General features: G+C 36.5%; 1 protein-coding gene across 1 annotated transcript in view; it reads right to left on the reverse strand.

Annotated features, from left to right (window-relative positions):
- LOC118273643 (protein Wnt-6) overlaps window positions 1-21,220 on the reverse strand; it is a 40,377-nt gene that overhangs the window by 6,973 nt on the left and 12,184 nt on the right. The window contains exon 2 of the mRNA XM_035590722.2: window positions 6,822-7,042. Within this exon, the coding sequence (XP_035446615.2) occupies window positions 6,822-7,042 (221 nt within the window). The remainder of the gene's footprint in view (window positions 1-6,821; window positions 7,043-21,220) is intronic.

Consider the following 21,220-nt stretch of genomic DNA (forward strand, 5'->3'; position numbering starts at 1 on the left):
GTCAGCGTGTCACCGGCGGGCCATTGTGGCCGCTGTGGCCGATATACGAGCGTGGCGCGCCCGTTGCGGCCGCGCACCTGATTTATCGACGTCCCGCGCTGGCCCGGCCAGGGACGCGCTGTCGCCGCCGAATAAAGCGCATTCTCACGCTACTGAACGCACGCGAACTCACCCGTCTCGTACCCCGTATTTAAATGGAACGATCGTTTCTCATTCCTTTCCCCCAGATATTTTACGTCGGGTAATACGATACGACACTGTCCGGCTCTTTCTGCAGTTTTCGCGTTCGTTTTTTCCCTTGGCCCGCTATTGTTCACTTGTCAATTTCTTTAGCTAATGCGAGTAAGCGTCTCATTATGCGGTGCGGTGCGTCCGCGACGCGCATTGCGTGTTGTGACAGCAACCACCCACCGGAAGGGGCCGAGCGTCATTCAGCCGCACACAAAACGCGAATACTTTATTCAACGACGTCCGATGGCTAATTTGAATGGATTGTGCCCGTTTAATGGGAATAATTAGCTCTGTTAATGTGCGCGCCGGTCGGGCCGGTGGAATATCTCTGTTAGATCGTGTGTGTACGTCGTGCAGTTAACTTTTGTTTTACTAGTTAACGCCTAATTAACACAGTGGTTGCTCTAGCCGGCGTTGCGTCACATTGGAGCACCACTCAGCATGGTGGCTGATATGCGAGGGCACGTTCACGACGTTGGTACCGTATAATAAGCGCAGGCGCAGGCGGCGACACTTCGCAATCAGTCAACTTGTTACGCGTCATAGCGGGCCGTAAACGCATTTCTCACGTTGACGGGTGGACATCGACGAACCTGAATACCGCCGCAACAAACGACTTCCCTCATTTTCCCCTCATTAAAATCGAGCGAAAGAACACTTTAACACAAAGTTATCTCGGAAACGGTATTATAATTCCTTAAAGGTAAAGTTTTGAAAAAAGTAAGTTATCGCCGGAGTTTCCAGCGCCTATGTAGTAGTTGGGTATTTCGTTTAATTTGGCAAGGGGCGATGGTGACAAGTGCGGCCTGTCACTGTGACGGACAGGTCGACGTTGCCAGAGAAAAAATAAAGTGGTGCTCAGCATTAAGTTATGAGAGAGACAGCCTTATTGCTGCTCGTTGAGGCCAGAAAGAGAGGGTGGAATGTCAAAAGGCTCGATTCTTGTGAGTTCCTTGGTCAGTAGTGATGGGGTTGAGTCTACCGACAATTTCGTGCTTGAGACGTCGATTACTGGTCGCGAGCCGATGTTTGACTTTCAAATAGCTCGGTGAGACTATTGTTTATTCCACCACGAGGCAACAGGCTGACATCCGCTGTATCGACCACTTATAAATATTTAGTCGAGCTTTATTTGGAGATCTGCTATCGTTTGTCAGACACGTTAGGGCTTCTAATAAAATGGAGAGTTTTAGTTTATAGGCTTTTGAAAGTTAAATTCTTATAGCCTTATTCAGGTTCGTCCTTTGTGACGGATAGGGTTCACGAACCTTTTTTATAGTGTCATGGCTTTTAGAACTACAAACCTTTTGTTTCATTTCTATATTGCATATGCATTAATAACTACAATTTTCGAAATGACTTCTTTCACACAAAATAAAGCAAAACATTTTTTATAAATAAGTCGGTTTATGATCGCGTAAGTGCTGCGCTTAAGCCAATAATCGATATCGATAAAACTAACGACAGCCGCCCGGATCGTATGCGCATAAGAGTTGAGATTAGATACGAAATGCAGCCCGGATATTACACTATAATTAAGAACATTTACGTGTTAGAGGGCGCCAAATTTATCGCTGCCTTTTTTTTGTCGATATGAAGTCATTCTTGAGTATTTATGTCGGGTTCTTGGGGCATGTGTGAGGTCTTAAGGGTCCAGTAGTCAGGTTATCGTGTGGTAATCTTTACGAGCCTCTGGGACTCCTCGCTGGGAGCTGTCGACAGTTAATGGTCGCATGAGATTAGCCCGTATAGTCCTTTGGAGTTGGGATTCGGAGTCCGTGTTTGTGGCTTTGTTTATAACTTAATTAGGCTATTTTGTTTGAGTGGGAATCGGACTGGGTTCGGCGTCGGCTCTAGCGAGATAAGGTGTCGCGGTATTTACGATTTGATATCGTTGCTGCCGTTTTATGGTGTACGTTGTTTTGATTGGCTTTCTTGTTATTGTATATAAAAGTTGCTTATCTTAAAATACTGTGCCTGTAATGCTCGACGGAGCTTTTAACCTGATGCAAGTGCTTAGTTTTGTTTAGTTTTCGTTTTACCTAAGATTTGTTTTGTTCACTTCATTCATTTAAAGTTTTAGTAAATTGTGAAAATTTTAGTAATTTTGATGGTTTCATATCGTAGATCAGAAGATATCATTAAACCAATAGGTGTATCCCATAGGCGCCAAACATTTTCAACCTACTTAAATGAACTTACCCTCCGACTCAAATGCACTACAAAAGTGCCCAATAGGACTCATTAACAAGAGATTTTCAATAAATTAACGGTACCCGTATTAAGTGAAACATTTTTTAAACGGTCCGCGGTCACAAGACAGCTGATAAAGAAATCTACACTAATAAATAAAATTGGAGTGTCTGTTTGTAATATTGATGTAACCGCTTTTTACTACATGCGTATTTACAATATACTAAAATAATACTTATCCAATTTTTGTCTATCTGTCTGTCACTATGTCTGTCTATCTGTTTGTTCCGGCTAATCTCTGAAATAGCTAAACCGATTTTGACAGGAATTTTATTGGCAGGTAGCTAAAGTACCAAGAAGTAAAGTAGTCGTAACGTACTTTTATTTTAGAACTAACATATCATATTTTAGAAAAAAAAAATAATAACCAACCAAAATTCTGACAGAAATCATTATTCTACGCGGACGAAGTCGCGGGCAACAGCTAGTTTAAAATAAAAATGAAAACCTTCTTTCATTGATAAAGTTTTGACACATAAAAAAGGAGTGTACGTTGGAATGCAACAACCATCGAGTTACTAATGAAAGGAACCAATTAACGATTATTATTTTTTTTCTTGAGACCACTGCTGGTATATACAGGCTGATTTGGAAATGGATTTTCGATAGAGCTGTTTGTTATTTTCGAGTTTCTAAATGGACACAGAGTTGGTTTGTAGAAATACAATAAAAAATAAGTTTTTTTTATTTTAATGTTTTATTTAAAATACACGCAGTTCCACAGGATGTTCTCCTGTGTCGTGTGCGTTTACAATTTCACATACACATGACACTCAGACTTGAAATAACAATTTGTGGATCACATAAAGAGTGCGGCAATCGAACCCGCTACCCGATGCTCGGTAAGTCAATGCGCCAATAGGTTTTATAATTTTAAGAGTCACAGATTTGTTTATAGGTTTAGTAAAAAATAGATTCATCCTTTGATGCTATTATAAAATACTCAATACTTATAATATGAGGCTAGACATTCAGTGGATGTTACATTATACAGGTATTATTTGCAATACCCACCCTTTAAGTACTAAAAGTTATAGTGGGTACAAAAAGTTAGGTAATAATAAAATAATTACTCTAGTAGTATATTCAAGCCAAGTATTAACTGCTCTATAATTAAGTACAGTAAATTATTCATTTATATCCAATAAAAATTCAATACGATCAATTTATTACATTATTATTTATTGATCAGCAAACCGACTGTTTTAATACGCGCAAGATATTAATTAAATTCGAGTAATCGCCGCCAATTTACCAATACACAGTAATTAAAACGCTGCACCACATCAACCTGTACGTGTTATTTTTTCATGTCACCAAGTGATAAAAAATCCGGGACTAATTCAACTCTGTAGGCTGCGCCCGCGCCACCCATCGCTGTTCGCATCAATTTATAGGCTTTTAACCTAATTTGTTGACCGTACACCCCCTCCCACCCTCCTCGACACCCGACCCAGACCCACCGCCCACGCGACAGCCATCTTTGTTTTACTTTTTTAATAATTAATTTAGTATTGATGACGTTCCATCGTTATCTTCAAAATGGATTTTAATCCTGGATTTAGAAGCTCGAGGTTTCAATTAATAAGATAACGCTGATCCCATTTTTGCTAAAAAAAGATGAACTTTTATGAGAAACAAAAGTACCAAATTAAGCTATCATGCCCAGCAATAAAGAATCTAATTAATGTATTTTACATTAGCAAAATGGCTGTCGATACCCAACAAAGTCGTAAAAACAAGCATTGACTTTTAATATCCACGCGTATTTTATATTTTATACGTTGCTATATGCAATAAACAATTTAGGAGTATACATTTTTTTGGTTAATCCGACCAAAAAAGGTGTGTGCACAATCGCGGATAAGTTATTGAGGTGTATTATAAAAGCCTTAGGCTGGTATATTTTATAAATATTTTGTGTGCACCCAAAATTTTGACAAATACCACTTAATTTACGCTAATGAATCCGAAATGAATGCATGTTGACGACGAATGGTCGGGCCGTAGTGTTGCGCTACTATCGATATTGTGTAGGCGGGGAATTAATGTTCCAGATAACCTTCCGAGACGGCAATTACGTGAGAAACGTAATTGCCGTCTCACTAAAATTCGTTACCAAATTATGATTGACTTATACAAATTAGAATGAATCTATTTGATAAGGTGAAATTAAGTTTTGAAACCAGTTATTTAAGTTATAAGAAATACTAATTGAACATTTCTATTCAAACACAATTAGATACTGCAACAAAACTGAAATCTTAGCTTCAAAAATTTTCAAACCTTTCACCTTAAATAAAACCAATTACAACCTTAAAAGAACACAAGAAACTAGATAAGTACAATTTTCATAAGCCTTCTAAAACTACAAACAAAATCCAAAACAAAAAATAATCGGCAAAAAGAATATCGACATCATTAGCCTCATCCCTAAACCATTCGTATAGATAAACGACCGCTCGCATAAAAATCAACTCGTTCGTCCTAATCGAATTAGGTACCGATATTCATCAGTACGATTTAACACGTTTTGCATTCTTTTGTCCATCGACTAATAAAGGTAGCAGGTAGCAATCCTCACATGAATCTATATCTTAAATGTTGATGAACTCATCGCCCGTCGTATCGATAATTTATATATCTATCGATGCTTTTGAATCGATACCTTTTGTTCGGAATGGTTTTACGACACTGGTTTGTGATTAGGAGCGATTTTTGTTTCGTAATTTGTGTTTTTTTTTTAGTTTAAAGGGATAATTTTGTATGGTACTACGTATGCTTTTCCACAGGCAGTCAGGTTTTAGTCGATGTAAGACAATTATAATAAAATGAAATGTTCTGCCTAATTAACCGAGTGCCTAAACTAGCAAGTGTGGCTGTCGACCAAAGGAAAGGCCAGACAATGTGATACATTAATTGGGGAAAGATTCCTCAAAAATAGTGCGGTATTAGGGACTGTTACCGTCATTTGGCACTCATAATACAACTTAACATGTTTGTTACTGCTCACAAACATATTAGTATGTATATTAATTCGATCTCCTGTCTAGACAACTACTTGTCTAAACTCAATATACTATAACCATAGGAAACAGTAAGTATTTATTTATTGACAAACAAGCCACGACTAACCGATTAGTTTCAATTTTTCAAGAGATCCAATCGTGCGAACTGTGTGTAAACTAGAATTTATTATTAAAACGTGAGCTACAGAATATTCCTTAAATCTTTAACCTTTGAGTAACGCTTACTATCATTAGAAGCCTTGTTCCTAACACTTAAGTACTATGTATAATATATCAAACCTTGTATTAAAAAAAGGGTAGACATAGATGTCAACATATTTTTAAGAAGCATAATCATCCAATGACATCTCTCGCCTAGTAAGTGTCAAACTTTTACTGACTAAAAACCACCCCGTTCCTACTCCTGCTCTTCGAGCCGAAGCCCTGGTAACCCGCTAGGTAGTCTGCTCATTATAGTCTACTGCTGCCTCATGGGCCTCTTGACAAACCCATGTCTTGAGTAAAGATTATGACCTTTTATATAGGAAGAGGAGACCCAAATCCAGATCAACATAAGCCTGTACTATTAAAGAAAATATTTAGGTGTGGCGACACAAGAAAAGTATAAACCTAGGAAAAGTACTACCCAATATTCAAACCAGGGACCTTATTCAGCAGTTGTAGTTGTAACCTCTCAACCAGCAAGCAGTAACGAGAATATTTATTAACAAAACGTGAGGTACAAAGTGACATTTCATATATTCCTTAAACCTTAACCTTTTTGTCGTGAAAGTACGTTGTAAGTATTAAAACATTTCGTAACGTAATATGTTTTATAAATTACAATATTCAACGAATTTAACTTACAGTCACGATTTATCATTAATATCTGTTTAATATTTGCATATAGTTAGGTACAGTTAGTTTGTTTTCTATTCTCTTTGGCGTATTCTTAGTAAATGCTCAGTAATTGTGACAACATAACTCCAAATGAGACATCTTTCGGTTCTTTAAATATTCTCATTGACAGCGAGTCCTGAATTGTGCCTTATGTACAGTCATAGGGTTGCCCCATATTGTGCCCGATGTATAGCTATAGGTTCACTCCATATTGTGCCTGATCTACAGCCATAGGGTTGCCCCATATTACATCATCATCATCATCACCATATCAGTCAAGACGTCCACTGCTGCTTATTACATTGGACTAACAATATAACCGATAAAAGACGTGTTACATATTTTAATATTCGCATCTATTCGCATCTCTGGCCACCCCTTCGGTGCATAAAATCTATGTTAAGTACGTAATGTTATAAAAGGTCTTACCCCTCATGAGTATCTTCCTCATACTCCGTCTCTGTGTGGTGCAGTTCCACCGCCTGTTTCTGAACTGGTGAGCGCACTCCGTGGCTCCCAAGGTCACTCCCTTGGTGATCTCCTTCAGCAGCCCCGTCTCGTTCCTGCAGATCTGGGCCAGTCTGCCGCGCGTCCGCCGGTTCTTTTTGCAGATCATCCGAGGATCTAATATGACTGCGCTGCCAGACGCCCTAGGACAAATAAAAATATATGTTTAAACGTCTCTAAAAAATGTATACAAGTACTACTGACGTAGGATAAAAAATGCATAATTTTGGAAGTAATGTTTATTTAAGAATTTTTCCTGTTAATTACAACTCAATTAGTTGATCTCTATCAACATAAAAAGTACAAAGAAAACAACCGTATGGATCCAGTGCAAATAACAAGTCTAGATAATAATAAACGAGCAATTTGATCATACACAAAAGACACGATATTTTCAAATCGTCTAGTGAACACAATATTCCTGTCAATAGATATACAAGTCAAAAGATTTCATAATCACAGAAATAGTCATAAAAGTCGACTCACTCAATACGACTAGTGTTGTTCTTCGACTCGGTATCGATTTACGAGCCGCCACGCTTCGCGTCGACAGGCGAGCGCCAGGTCGCGTTGATAGATCCATTGTTTACTTTTACTCGATTAGAGTTCATTGTCAGACTATCGAGTGCGAAGCTAGTTCGAATAAATTTAGACTTGTCTGCTTCCCGGAATCGATTCTCGAAGAAAGTCGATACCGTTATAAGTTGGTTACAATATCATCCGTCTACCTGACAGTGTTCCATCAACTGATTTGATAGCAATCGGTCTTCATTCGCTCTAACTAGAACTGTTTATGCAGCACATTTTTCAAATGTTTCCTCTCTCGAATGTTTTACGTTAAATACTTTAATGTAATACAAATTCTTAGCGTCTCTATATTTTATATTCATTCAGATTTCGTCTGCACGAAAATATTTACCATGTGAGTCTTATTTTAGATACAATTAAAGAGGTTTAATTTTGTAGTCTTATTACGGGTGTTGCAATTTCTTGAGTAGGTAGGTACATACTTCTAAATCCTGTTTGTAATCAAGATGTTTTTGTTAAATCAAAAGTATAAGCATCTGCAGCATTTTAAGACACGTGCGATAGTTTACGTAAAAATTAAACAAACATTTTTTTATTCACTGTTAGACAAAGCTCTTGGAATTTAGACAAAAAATCTATGACCTATTTTAAGGAATCTCGTAAAATGTCTAGAATTAAATAAGTACTAACTTTTATACATCGTAATTTCCTAATGAACTTTGAACCTAAAGGTAATGGCTCCAAAAAAACAGGCACATCTTTAAAAATAAAGGCGAAGAAGTAAACACAACCATTCCGACTTCTATTCTAGAGAATATTCGAGATTAACAGATTAACACAAATAATCGTGTACTAATTTATTCATGGTGTAAAGACGGCCTTGTTACAACTACAGCAAAAATGTACACCAAGTACAACAGTAAAAGTCAAGACGCAGGTGAGTTACGATCACAACAGATACTCTGAATTGCAGGTTAGTTTACAAAATGATTTTATTAACCCCCACAGATTAGTTCTGTTTACATTTTCCGAACTCGTGTTTTGTAATACTTCATACAACGATGATAGCGTGTTGGTAACGTTTGTACGCTGTTCTGAGTGAGTTTTTTGTGTTTTCTGCTTTGCTGGTATAGTAGAATTTTATACATGTCTTACAAAGTTACAAGTCCTGTCGATTTAGTGTCGTTAGGATTGTTGTCGTCAACTACAGCTATATCAACTGAAATCATTCATGTACTGGGGCAACGTGAAACGGGTATGATTCTCGCAAGGAGCAACGGCTTTGTGTGATCCACAAATGGTTGTAGCGGGTTCGATGTGATTTGTATGTGAACTTGTATCTGTCTAAACGCTACCATAATCCATGAGAGAATACTAGTTAGAAGCAACGTTAATAATATAGTTGTCCAATTGATTTCATCGTATTTCACGATGATAGGTCTACTCACTACTGATGGGTATAACTTGGGTGTCTAATCAAGGCCCGAGTGAATAGGTAGCTTATGGGCAGACGTGATTTCACCGTAGGCCGCATCATCACGTTACCATCAGGTGAGATAGCGGCCAAACGTCGACCCATTAAATGTAAAAAAAATTAAAAATTACATTACCTGGTAGAAGACAGACCACTGTCCCTTGGTTTGCAAGTAAAACTCACATCCACATATCTGTCCCAAAGATTGTATCAGATGATCATACCTAACGGACCACGAGAATAAAGCTAAAGAGAGTGCACCTGTACTAGCACAGTATAAACATTAGGAAAGCAGTTGGCTGGCCTCAACCACCGTCTTCGTAATCGATCTACGGAAACATTTACATTACTATCGATCCAAGTTTCATCGAAATGCTATAATATGCTAATATCTTTATTATGTGATGATTGAGTGTATAATTTATAGTTCCATAATATCCCCATACAACACTATAACGTCTGCGTCGATATATTGAACTCTTTCCTGTGAGTAATAAAAAATATTTTTTTTTAGAACTGCAATCCTGATTTCCAACTAAATCAGTGTATTTATGATTAAGTCTGGGAAATTATTTCTTACTAGCTGATGCACGCAGTTTCGCTCGCATGGAATTTGATTTTTAGGTCGTAATTGTTGTTTGTAAGAATTTTCTAAAATAAAAGTCTACCTAGCGGGTTCACCGGGGATCCGGCCTGAAGGGCAGAAGTAGGAACGCGGTAGTTTTTAGTCAGTAAGAGTCTGACTTCCTCTCGCCTTGCCCAAGGCGGGAGAAGCCATTGGATGACTCCTTATACCTGCCAATATAATCCCCGTCAAAATAGGTGCAGCAATTTCAGAGATTAGCCAGAAAAAACAAACAAACAAATAGACAGACAAAAATTGTAAAAATATTTTTTAACATTTAAGTATCAATATTACAGACACAATTTTATTTAGACAGACGGCAAAAGTTTTGCCAATTCTCAGACCTATACGCATAAAAATTTTGGTAAAACTCATTCGGTGTTCGGTAACTAACATTGTGACATGGAAATTTTGTATAATAGATTACAAATGCAGAAAGTGTTTGATTGCACCTCAAACGTCTATACCAGCTAATCACATCAATAATAATCTTCATTAGGCTTCAAAGTTCACCTGATCATTACTTGTCGATATTATGAACTGGAATCATGTCCAGTCTAACTGGCTGAGTCTATAACAAAGTTGGAAAAAGTCGATTAAGTGTTATGCTCACATTAGTAGTGGATAACTGGGTAACTGTTGGTGAAACGACTGTTAGAGGCTCATAACGGAGTGTCTCATCTCGTCTTGTCTTGTCTCGTCCAGTCTTCGGGCGCCGATTAGCGGTATGCTTTCGCTCATTGGCACTTCTCAATGGAAATTAATGTTCTATTACTAAGTCAACTGCAATTTAAAACAAAGAACTGTAATTTATTAGTGTTAGTATATGTTTTTTTTTTTTGCTTTATTTATGAGTACTTGATTTCGTTTTTATTATTGGTAGATTTAGTTTGTATTGGAGTGGAATTTATTTAAGTTTGTTTTGCTGATTTCTGTTTTCTAAGTGAAGATTTATATTGTTTAAGTAATACTGCCTGCAAAGAATTCGTAATAATTGTGACTAACGTTTATCAAAATGCAAACGACATTTCCCTACTTAATGTATATTCAAAGACCTTTACTTGCTCGATAACTAAATAAAGTTCGATAAACATACAGACCAATAACTCAGCTTTCTTTACCCAAATAATCATTATTATGTTTAAAATATTTACATTCGTGTTTCCCAATTTCCTAACATTTTCATTAATGAATAAATTGATGTGTTTTGCTGAACTAGTTTCAAATTCTATGAATTGGAAGTTCTTCACATGTATATTTCGCAGTAAGGCGTTCCATTGACGGATAGTTACTGCAAATATCACAACTTTAGAGTTGCTTTACCTACTATTTTCCAATATCTCCAGTTTTGAATTTGAATTATTAAAATAATGGCTATTGTTTTTGTATTTGTAATCTATCCTACGATTTTGGAATTTTTGACCTGAAATTCCAAATTAAGTAGGTTTAGGTAACCTAACAAGTTTGAGGGTGATTTCCATCCACATTTTCATTGGCACACATAGCTTAGCACTAGTAGAAACGGATTCACCTGAGATAATTATGTTTTTTTTTATATGGAAAGATGCAAGCTATGGATACGTGCTATGTGTGATATAGGTTACGAGTGGTGTACCTATGTGCAGAGCAGAGTACCTACAGCAGCTACTTTGCATCTTGATAGCACATCTTACTCGCACCGTTACATAGCTTAGTATCAGTGGAAACGGTCACATAGTTTCAAAGCTTAGCTATTACATCCTCGCAGCATAGCTAAATAGTACATTTCTGGTGAAAAAGCCCCCCAAAAATGTTGCAGTATGTTTCGTCCAGTTCCATGCAAAAGTATTCCATTCCATAATTTAGCAAATAAAATGTGGGCGTACAATTAATAATCATCATCGACATTTCCCTTCAGGGAATTTGGACGTAATTTTATATAATTTACGTATTAAACAACATTTGTTTACAAAATCAATCTTCATATACTGTTCTTAAGGTTGATTTGTCAGGTATTTGCTACTAGTTAAAAATAAAGATGAATAGAACGACCAAGCTAATGACCAACATATCTTGATCTCTCATCACGTACGATTTTTCTTATGATTGAAGGTCAGGTTTGATTGGAATTGTATAACTTCATTTGCTGTTTTCTGGAGTTTTGCGTCATGTTAGATCGTCGTTAATAAAGCTTACGTTAGCTGAATTGTTTCTTGAGATCTTCCCACGCATGCGTAGTCAGATCGTGATAGTTTGATGACAAGGTTATGGTTGGTGACGTCATAGTAAAATTAGTAGCCTTGTACGTAGCGAATCATTTTTATAATTCTAAGAGGAAAAGCAGAAAATCTGGTATAGGTATTTTCCACTGCGTGAGTGCGTTTTTGGCTATATTATAGAGCTTAATACATTGTTACAATGTTGATGAAGATGGTTAATTTAAAGTAAACCAGCCTGCTGATATTTTTAAGTATCACATTTGTAATTTTTCTATTTATGAAAATTGGTTTAGATATTTAGGCATATGGACGTAACAAACAAATATATACAAATTGGGCTGTCGTGTCACTTTTTACAATAATTGATATTTTAGGTTATACTTTTAAAATAGTTTATTTTTTATTTTTTTCAAATTCTTCGTGCACAAACATGTGGGCATAAGGTGGGCTTATTGCCGTAGGCATTTTTTACCAGCCAAACCTGATCTATTACTATATTACCCTAATATACTACTAATCAGGATTCAAAATTAATACCATATTATCTAGACTTACGCCACACTTTCTTAAGTTAAACTACTTAGCACATTTCAAGTTAGAAAATCATCATTACAAACGCTTATATTAGCTGAATCAATCGATGCGCTGGAGTGGCGTCTCAATGCGCATGCGTTGACAGGAGGCGATGTATGGCCAATGGGGAAACGCGCTTATGTCTTATGGGGTAGGCAGAGAATCAAGTACTTGGCGAATGTCAGTGTAGCTGTTTTGTTCTTAACAAAAGAGGAATGGAAATAAATAATTGTTTTGTTTATTGATGTTTTGATGAATGGGGTGTAGGTATTGCAGTGAGATTTAAATAAAGTCTCTCTGTTTGGTTGTTTGTAATACTTTGACTGGATAGTTTGAGAATTAGTGAAAGATACTTACCAATACCTATGCTAATATTCTAATTGAACTATTGATTCCAGTGCTTGACATCAAACTGTCACTGAAAGCTGAAATCGAATTTCAAACAACTACACTGTCATGGACACTGTCTATACGGAAAATGTACAAAAATGCTTTGATAGGCTTTGAAATCCAATCTAGAAACCATCTATGAAGAGCCAAAATCGCCCAATGACTTCTCCCACCTTGGGCGAAGGGAAGCAGTCTCAGACTCTTACTGAATAAAAATCACCCCGTACCTACTCCTGCTTTTCGAGGCGGAGCCACGGTAATCCGCTACGTAATCCGCAGACTTTAGAAACCTTGCCGCTCATACTTTAGCTAATAAGACACCTAATATCTTCACCAATAACTTCAGCAAACCATTTGTCACTAAAATTATTAAAAATATGACTTTGTTGCCAAATATTTCTAACTCAAGGTCACACAATATTTTATTATATCCTTATAAAAAACCTAATTCATACTTAAATGTCCCAACACTAAAGTAAGTGGGCGAATAATCCGTCATATTAATATTGATTATCAATAAAATACGTAATTGATTTACAACTTCCATAAAACTAATAAAATTAGCAGATCTATGCGAAAATTTGATACCAATATGTTTATTATTATTGTATATATTATGGCAATGTGATGTTTATTGGACAGTTGGCTGAATATGTTAAATATGTTTGTGACCTTTAATGTTAACGAGATATAAAAACTGGACATTTTTACATTTCAAATTACTTTGATTAGGTATTTGGTTATCACCTGGCTCGTGATTATCCACAGCTAAAGTATAGTTCTCCCAAAAACAAAGCGGTTTGTCATAATCTCCATGTTTTTTAAGTGGGGAAAATCATCCAATGACTTCTTTCGCCTTGAGTGAAGCGAGAGGGAGTGTCAGACTCTTACTGACTAAAAACCACCCCGTTCATACTCCTGCTTTTAGAGCCAGACCCCGGTATACCCGTTAGGTAGTCCACAGCACCAGGATCAGGCAGCAGCCCAACCGGGCCCATGTAGTGGTCTGATGGCTCTTTGAAGCGCGCGCGGAAGCGTCACGTACGTACGGGTCTGGTTCAGGTGACGAGCTACCCTTGCTCGTCGTCCACAGACCTATAAACTTCTAGTTTCTTAGAAATGATGGAATGGTTCAGTGTATGAATAATGGTTGGTGATAACTTCATGGTTTATCAGAAAGCTGCTCGATTTCTCAAAAAAGTCTAATGCGTAGTCTGTTAGTTAGAAGCTGTACATCTAGCACTACCTATAAAACCAAAGATGTTATGTAGTATAATAACACCCCCAACACACCAATCCCATTTTATTTTAGAACACCGCTTCACTCTATATGCCGAATATTATCACCATTTATTCATCTATATATATAAAAATCAAATTGCTATTCCTTAGTCTTGCTAAAACTCGAGAACGGCTGGACCGATTTGGCAAATTTTGGTCTTGAATTATTTGTAGAAGTCCAGGGAAGGTTTAAAAGGTGAGAAAATATCAAATAATTGACGGAAAAACCCTAAAAACTGCCCTTTCCTTTATCCCATACAAACGTTTTCTAACTAATACGTAGAGTCAATTTGAGCTTTATTGCTATTGGATAAAGTTCATTGTTGGATAAATGCTATTGGATACTAAAAAACAAATGCTATAGATTCCCTACTAATATTATAAATGCGAAAGTAACTATGTCTGTCTGTAATTACGCTTTCACGCATAAACCAGTGAACCGATTTTGATGAAGATGATGATTTTGGTACTGAGATAGAATAGACCTTACTTGATACTTTTTATTGCAAAAAAATAGCGGAGAATGGGTAAAAAGAGGGGATGACTGTTCATATGTAAATTCATCATTTTAAAAGCTGTAACAGTGAAACTTTGTATTTAGACACTTAAAGATAAACGAAAGAACATGGTCTACTTTTTATTGCAAAAAATACGGGAGAGTGGGTAAAAATAGGGGATGAATGGTCATATGGAAATTCGTCATTTTTAAAGCTGTAACAGTGAAATTTTGTATTTAGACACTTAATGAGGAGCGAAAGAACATAGGCTACTTTTTAATAAAAAGGGTATAAGGCGTAGTATGTTTGATAGAGGAGATTAATGTTTGCTTGAAAATTCGTCATTTTCGTTAATACGTTGCTTGTGGCTTCACTCGCGTTCGATTCTTATTTAAATACACATATACTTATTTAAATCGCCAATATCCCTACTACCATACTAATGTTATGAATGCGAAAGTAATCCTGTTTGTGTTGAGGTTACGCTTGCACGAATGTTTTTTTTTTGGAATATAACAACGAAACAATGTATTTTTTTATTGATAGGCAATATATAGGAAATTAAAGGATAATAATATAGATAACCTTGGCTACTTTTCATCATGATTATAAAATGATGAATCGGCGGTCGTGGTTTCTTTGGAATACATATCTTTAAAAATGCTAACAGTAACATATTCTCAAGTAATTCACATTTTAGATGACATACGGCAGCATTTTGACCACTAACACCACTACGCGGACGAAGTCGCGGGCAAAAGCTAGATTCGATAAATTTTCATTTGTACATGTCAAATATTTGTTGTTTCTAAATTCAAATTCTGTAAATAATGATTGACATTTATGCATAAACTATGAAAAGGGTGAATAAACAATTGTCTGTATTTTTTTTAATCTATTGAAAATGTTGAAAAGTGCATTAAGCATTAATAGAAATTCCTCAAATATGAATTATGCGTGCGTTCAGAAATAATGACAAATTATCAACAGTTACGCGTGTGTTCAGAAATTTATTTTGTGTGTAAGTTTCTATTCACGTTTTCGAACAAACGATGCTCTTTCAATATAGTCTATTGGTGTGAATGACATTGACATTCGTATTGCGCGTTTTTTTAAATATTATTATGCAAAATTAAATGTATATTTTTCAATATTTCTGAGAGATTATCTTAATATTTCTTCGAGTTTTAAAGACTAAGAAGATTTTTATTTGCTAATAAGTGTTTGTTAATCAAGGTAAGTTCACATCCTCATTATTGATTTTTAGTAACTTTTGGTGACTACGAAATACTACAATTTGGTATACACGGTTATGCAGAAAATGTATGAGAGCTTTTTATTTTCAGTTGGAATTTCGTTTTAAACAATGCTACCAACCAGACGTACAAGCTTAGGCCGCAGAACTCGAAATACGGCAAGTCAAAGAAATATAAGAGCAAATCAAACTAATGAGCATCGCGAAGCGCGAAATGAACTTGAACTGAATCGATATCAAGATAGAAATGTTGTGTTTAATCCCCACAAAGCTGCATTCAGTTATAATGTGGCAATTGATTACAGTTCAGAGCAAATTGTTGCTATTGGACTAATGAACATTGTGTGTCCACATTGGGATTGAAATTAAAAAATGAAGCCTCTGGATTGTGTTGCGCCAGCGGCCAAGTCAAATTGACGCCATTGGTACCGCCACCAGAGCCACTACATTCATTGGTTAATTTTTTGACTCATATCCAGCAGTACAATAATTGCTTTCAAATGACATCATTTGGGGCAACAAAAGTTATACGAGACAATTTTTTGCCTACTTTTAGCAAGTAAGTATAATGGCAAACGTTTTTTTTTTAGTTTTAAAACCATGTAGCTGGTGCAAAATATGTCGAGTCAGTGATGTGTTTATTTTGTAAACAATAAATCAAATACATAATATAATAGTCTATAATCCGAAGACTTAATCAGCCACATTTATAACATGTTGTATTTTATAGTGGCATGAGCAAGATGTTCTTGGTAAAGCCTACTACCTAAAGCTGCCGTGGAAGGCTGTTTAATGTCGAGGTTAAAAGTAGTTTTAACTTGAAATGATGTAAAGTATTGTGGCAGTATTTTGCGAGCCACATGGTGGTACAATTTGCTATACAATTGCCTGTATACATATTTATATTCTTGCAGATTCAGGGATTCAAATATATCATCAAACAGGTTCCTTATTGCCAGTGCCTGTTGAAGACTATACATTTTTGCAAATATATTTTATGGACAATTCAGCAAGAGAAGTCGATCAGCGTTGCGCACACAACAACTCAGTAAAGAGATCCATTGTGATGAACAACTTCAAACATTTTTCCTTCAACATTGTCAATCAAAATTGTCATCAGAGCCGATAAGGCGCCTGCAGGACAGTGAAATGATTGAATCCTATGAAATAAACACTATTATGAAAATATATTTTGTTTTTTTTTAAATTAGTGAAGTCCTTTTCAGGTATAGTGAGATCAGGAAATTATAGATTCATTTTTATATGGAGGATATTTATAGATTCCAATTCAAATTGAATAGGGACTCATACATAACTCAGCTATACAAAATAAAGTAGAGCATCATTGCTACGCGAAAGCGGTACGAAGTTCGCTGGGTCAGCTAGTTCAAAATATAAATACCCAAATCTATTTGACAAAAATACTGGCAGAAAAAAGCAAATAGATAATGTTGATTCTAGTTTTCCTATCGAAACTCGGTCAGTAGCGAATCGTGGGCGTGATATTCATACAATGACAAATATAAAATTCAATGTCCTTTACCTCATATTTACATCATCGCAGCCAATTTTAGTAGCTTCAATATTTACTTATGATTTATATGGCAAACTCAATTCCAGTACAGTTAATATTACGTCACTATACGGTACCGAATTTATTTTGGCGAAAATTTACGTGTTTCTAACACTAGGATGCAAGTATCAAAATTATTTAGCCACCAAAGTAAAAATGAACTTTGTATCTATAGTTTTAGAGTAAGATATTGAATGTGGTGACGATAAATGGAGGTTTGCCAAAATGGCGACAGACCGGTGTGTGCTCAGACGAATAAATTAGCTGTGATAAGTAGTATGTCAATTAATTATTCTTCAAAGCTCCATCTGGTGTGGTTTGAAGGTAGGAAGTAGTGAGATTTAATGCCACCAATACTAAGTATGTAGTTGTCGCATAGAATTGAACTGAGGAATTAATAAACAATCTAGTGTTCAGTTTGACTGTTACTTTAATAGTTTATGATAACATCAAAGAAACAAGTGTTCGAATAATTTAAATCTAAAGTGTCGTCTTTTGTTTTATTGCAACTTGAATGAATGTGAACTGAATATAATTATCCTAAACCATGATGCGGGATAATAACGGGGTATGAAATTAAAATTCTATTTAGTCCGTCAGTTAGGTAATGAAAAAACATTAGACATGTATTTTTTATTTTGTCATATAAAATAATAATACTTAGATAAAAATAATCAAAGTTTAGGAGTGAGAGCAAATACGTAATTTTTACGTATAAAACGTACCTTGAAGTGACGTCACGCAATATTCAAGATCAATCAATATATCTTCGAAAGTCCGTTCCCATAAAAAAAATAGTATCTACAAAACGAACATTAAAATTAAAATTAAACATCTACCCTATTTTCTGTAACTTTGGTAACAGTAATCCCCAAGTCATCTGCCAAGTGTGGGGATAATAGCAAGTACTCCATTCTAAGTCCACCTTGTTTAGTATTTAACATATACCGGTAGATGATGAATTAGAATATTGCACTTTAGTTCATTCATGACGACTATAAAAAAGTTACTCTCTATTATATCAGTAGTTATCAATTGAAATAATATTAATTAAAGAGAACGCCTTTTCAGTGTTCCAACTAGTGCGGTTGTCTTGATATTAAAGACCAGCTTTCTTTCTCCTGGCCTTTTTCCAAGTAGAGTAGGATGATAACATTTGCTAATCCTACTGCATCTTATTCAAATTCTGCTCGGTTTACTTTACGTTGAAAGATTGCCATTTGATGACATAATGTGATAGGAAGGGATGATACATAATATATGTATGTAGTTCTTCAGATTTATTTATAAAACAAAATTCTTTATAAAGCCATCAAAATGTGCTAGGAATATTGTTCTTCTATAGTAACTACTATAAAACATTAAATTGATAAGGTCTTATGCATGAAGTTGTTCAATAAGGCTATTCGACTAATTTCAACATTCGTCGGAGCCCATATTCATTAAGCTGCATGGTCAACCACTGACGCCGTGACTAGTCTATTGTAGACAACCGATCATCATTGGTTCTTCTAGGTTTATCTCTTTGGTCCCTATCTTTTAGATTCAAAAAGCAAGTGCCATGCAGACCCCTATACTATACAACTTTCTATTATAAGCAGAAATTTAAAACCGGCAACGCACCTGTAACGCTTCTGGTGTTTCAGGTATCAATGGGCGGCGGCGATTGCTTACCATCAAGTGATCCATCTGCTCGTTTACCGGCTTATTCCATAAAAAAGCTATCGGTAAGTATTGTAGCATCTACTCTCCAAGCCACTGCACCAGCACTGCGTGAACCGAGTCATACCGAATATGAATTTGATACGATACGAACATGTATCCAACGATTGATAGTCATCCTTAACCTCTCGTATATAAGACAACAGTAGAAAACACATTGTGTCTCGCGTAGATCTGCGTTCCGGCATACGAAGGGTTAAGCTGGGTACTCACTTAGCCGTGTAGCACGTAACGTATCAGATACAGTATCCAGTGAGTACGTAGGCACGAGCCCGCTGCGAGCCGTTCGCGGAAAGAGCGCAGCGAGCAGTGGCCCACCGAGTATATATCAAGCGGTATCACTGCAAACACAAAGGCGGCTTGTAGCTATAAACGCTGCGGACCGTGGACTAGCCGTACCCACTTGCAGGTTGATGCTGTATCTGATACGTTACGTGCTACACGGCTAAGGCCTAGTTTCCACTGACGCGGAGTGGGGCGGAATGCTCGAAATCTCCGCTCCGCTTCAATGGAAAAGATTTCGAGCATAGTGATTGGTCAATTCGTGCACCGCTAAGCTCCTCTCCGCCCCGCTCCGCGTCAGTGGAAACGTAGCAACGGCCGTAAGTGAGCACCCAGCTTTACATTTCACACGAAATGATCTGACGTTACGCACCATCTGTCAAATGTCAACCGTACGATGACGTGTCAGCCATGTTTAACCCTGACCTATGACAACAATGGCGCTGGCAGTGTTGGCACGCCGTCCTGTCGTTACAGAGATATTTACAGCTAACCGCCCCGAGATTTATGTGTAATTGAGATTTTATATGTATCGAATTAAACTATTTGAATTATACTCGTACTGATTGTACGGTGTACGCTTGGCATGATAGTGAAATGTTCCAAATTTGTTGCTATTGTATGCATTTTGGAAGGTTTAGAATTGATTTCAGTGTGAGGTAATTAGTGTTTTAATGTATGTGCTTTTTGAAACTTCTAATCCAAATATAGAACCAGAATACGAGAATCTACCAATCATATTCATTGGTACACATAGTGCAGCACTGAAAACAAACTCAGCTAAACTATATTTTTTTATATAGAAAGTGCTATGGATGGCTTCCCTATTATCGATACATTGCATACTCCAGCTGCGCATCTTTCTCGCACAGCTACCTCCATAGCTTAGTATCTGTAAAAACGGCCACATAGTTTCACATGAAAATCACCCTAACTGGCGCTTGTCAAAAACACATACATTTACCAAAATAGAAACATCCATCACCAAATTCCCTAATTCCTAAGTCTCATAACATTAACCAACTGAAAGCCTTTTAAGCAGGCATCAGGACAGGTCTCCATTGAACAAGGGTGACAATGAATGACAGTGTTTGCGGAACACCGGGCGAGGCGCTAACTTGTGACTTCGGCACGATTAGCGGCAGCATGACGACTTAACTGTAAACATTATTACCATTACTATACACAAATACATTTAGAAAAACTTTTAAACACAAAATGAACTTTATTCCTTTAGGAATAAGGGTAGGAGTGTCTGTCAACAATCCGCAATCGTCATACTAGATTGCCCTGTCATTGTGAATGTGTAAACACTTTTAGATGTTATGTGGCTATGAGCAATGTTGTCCTAAGGGTTTAGCAGTCACATCATGAACTTTCATGGTAGGTACGGCATGTCGCACTGTTTGTACTCTCGTTAAAATTGGGTCTGAGACCATCTCATACACATTGTTAGGGCATTTTACGCTTTCGAAAGTGATAACTGTGTTAGCTTTCGATATTTTGTCGTTTAGAATCTTTTGTGTTGTTATTTTAGTGATTTATGGTGGATATTACGACATGTAAAATGATAAAGTTACGTTTTTAGTATTTGGTGTAAGTTAAACAATTACTTCAAGCACGATGTTAAGTTAAGTTTTAGAAATAATGCGTGACCTCTTTGCTTGCAAATGTCAGAATGATGTAGAGATAAAACCACCACAGTCAAAATTACACATAGGCACACAAAAATAAATCCTAAAATTATCATCAAAGCGTCTATTTTCGACCACAGACATCTCGATAGAGTGTGCCACTTCCATTCTTCGGCCCCAATCTTCGACCATCAGGGTAATTCGTCATCCATGTGTATTCAGCTCTGCAGTAGTTTGTGTCAATCCATAATGGTCTGGATGCGATAATTGGTGAAATACTACGCACAAT

This window comes from Spodoptera frugiperda, chromosome 1 (genome assembly GCF_023101765.2).
Source record: "Spodoptera frugiperda isolate SF20-4 chromosome 1, AGI-APGP_CSIRO_Sfru_2.0, whole genome shotgun sequence".
Lineage (NCBI taxonomy): Eukaryota > Metazoa > Arthropoda > Insecta > Lepidoptera > Noctuidae > Spodoptera > Spodoptera frugiperda.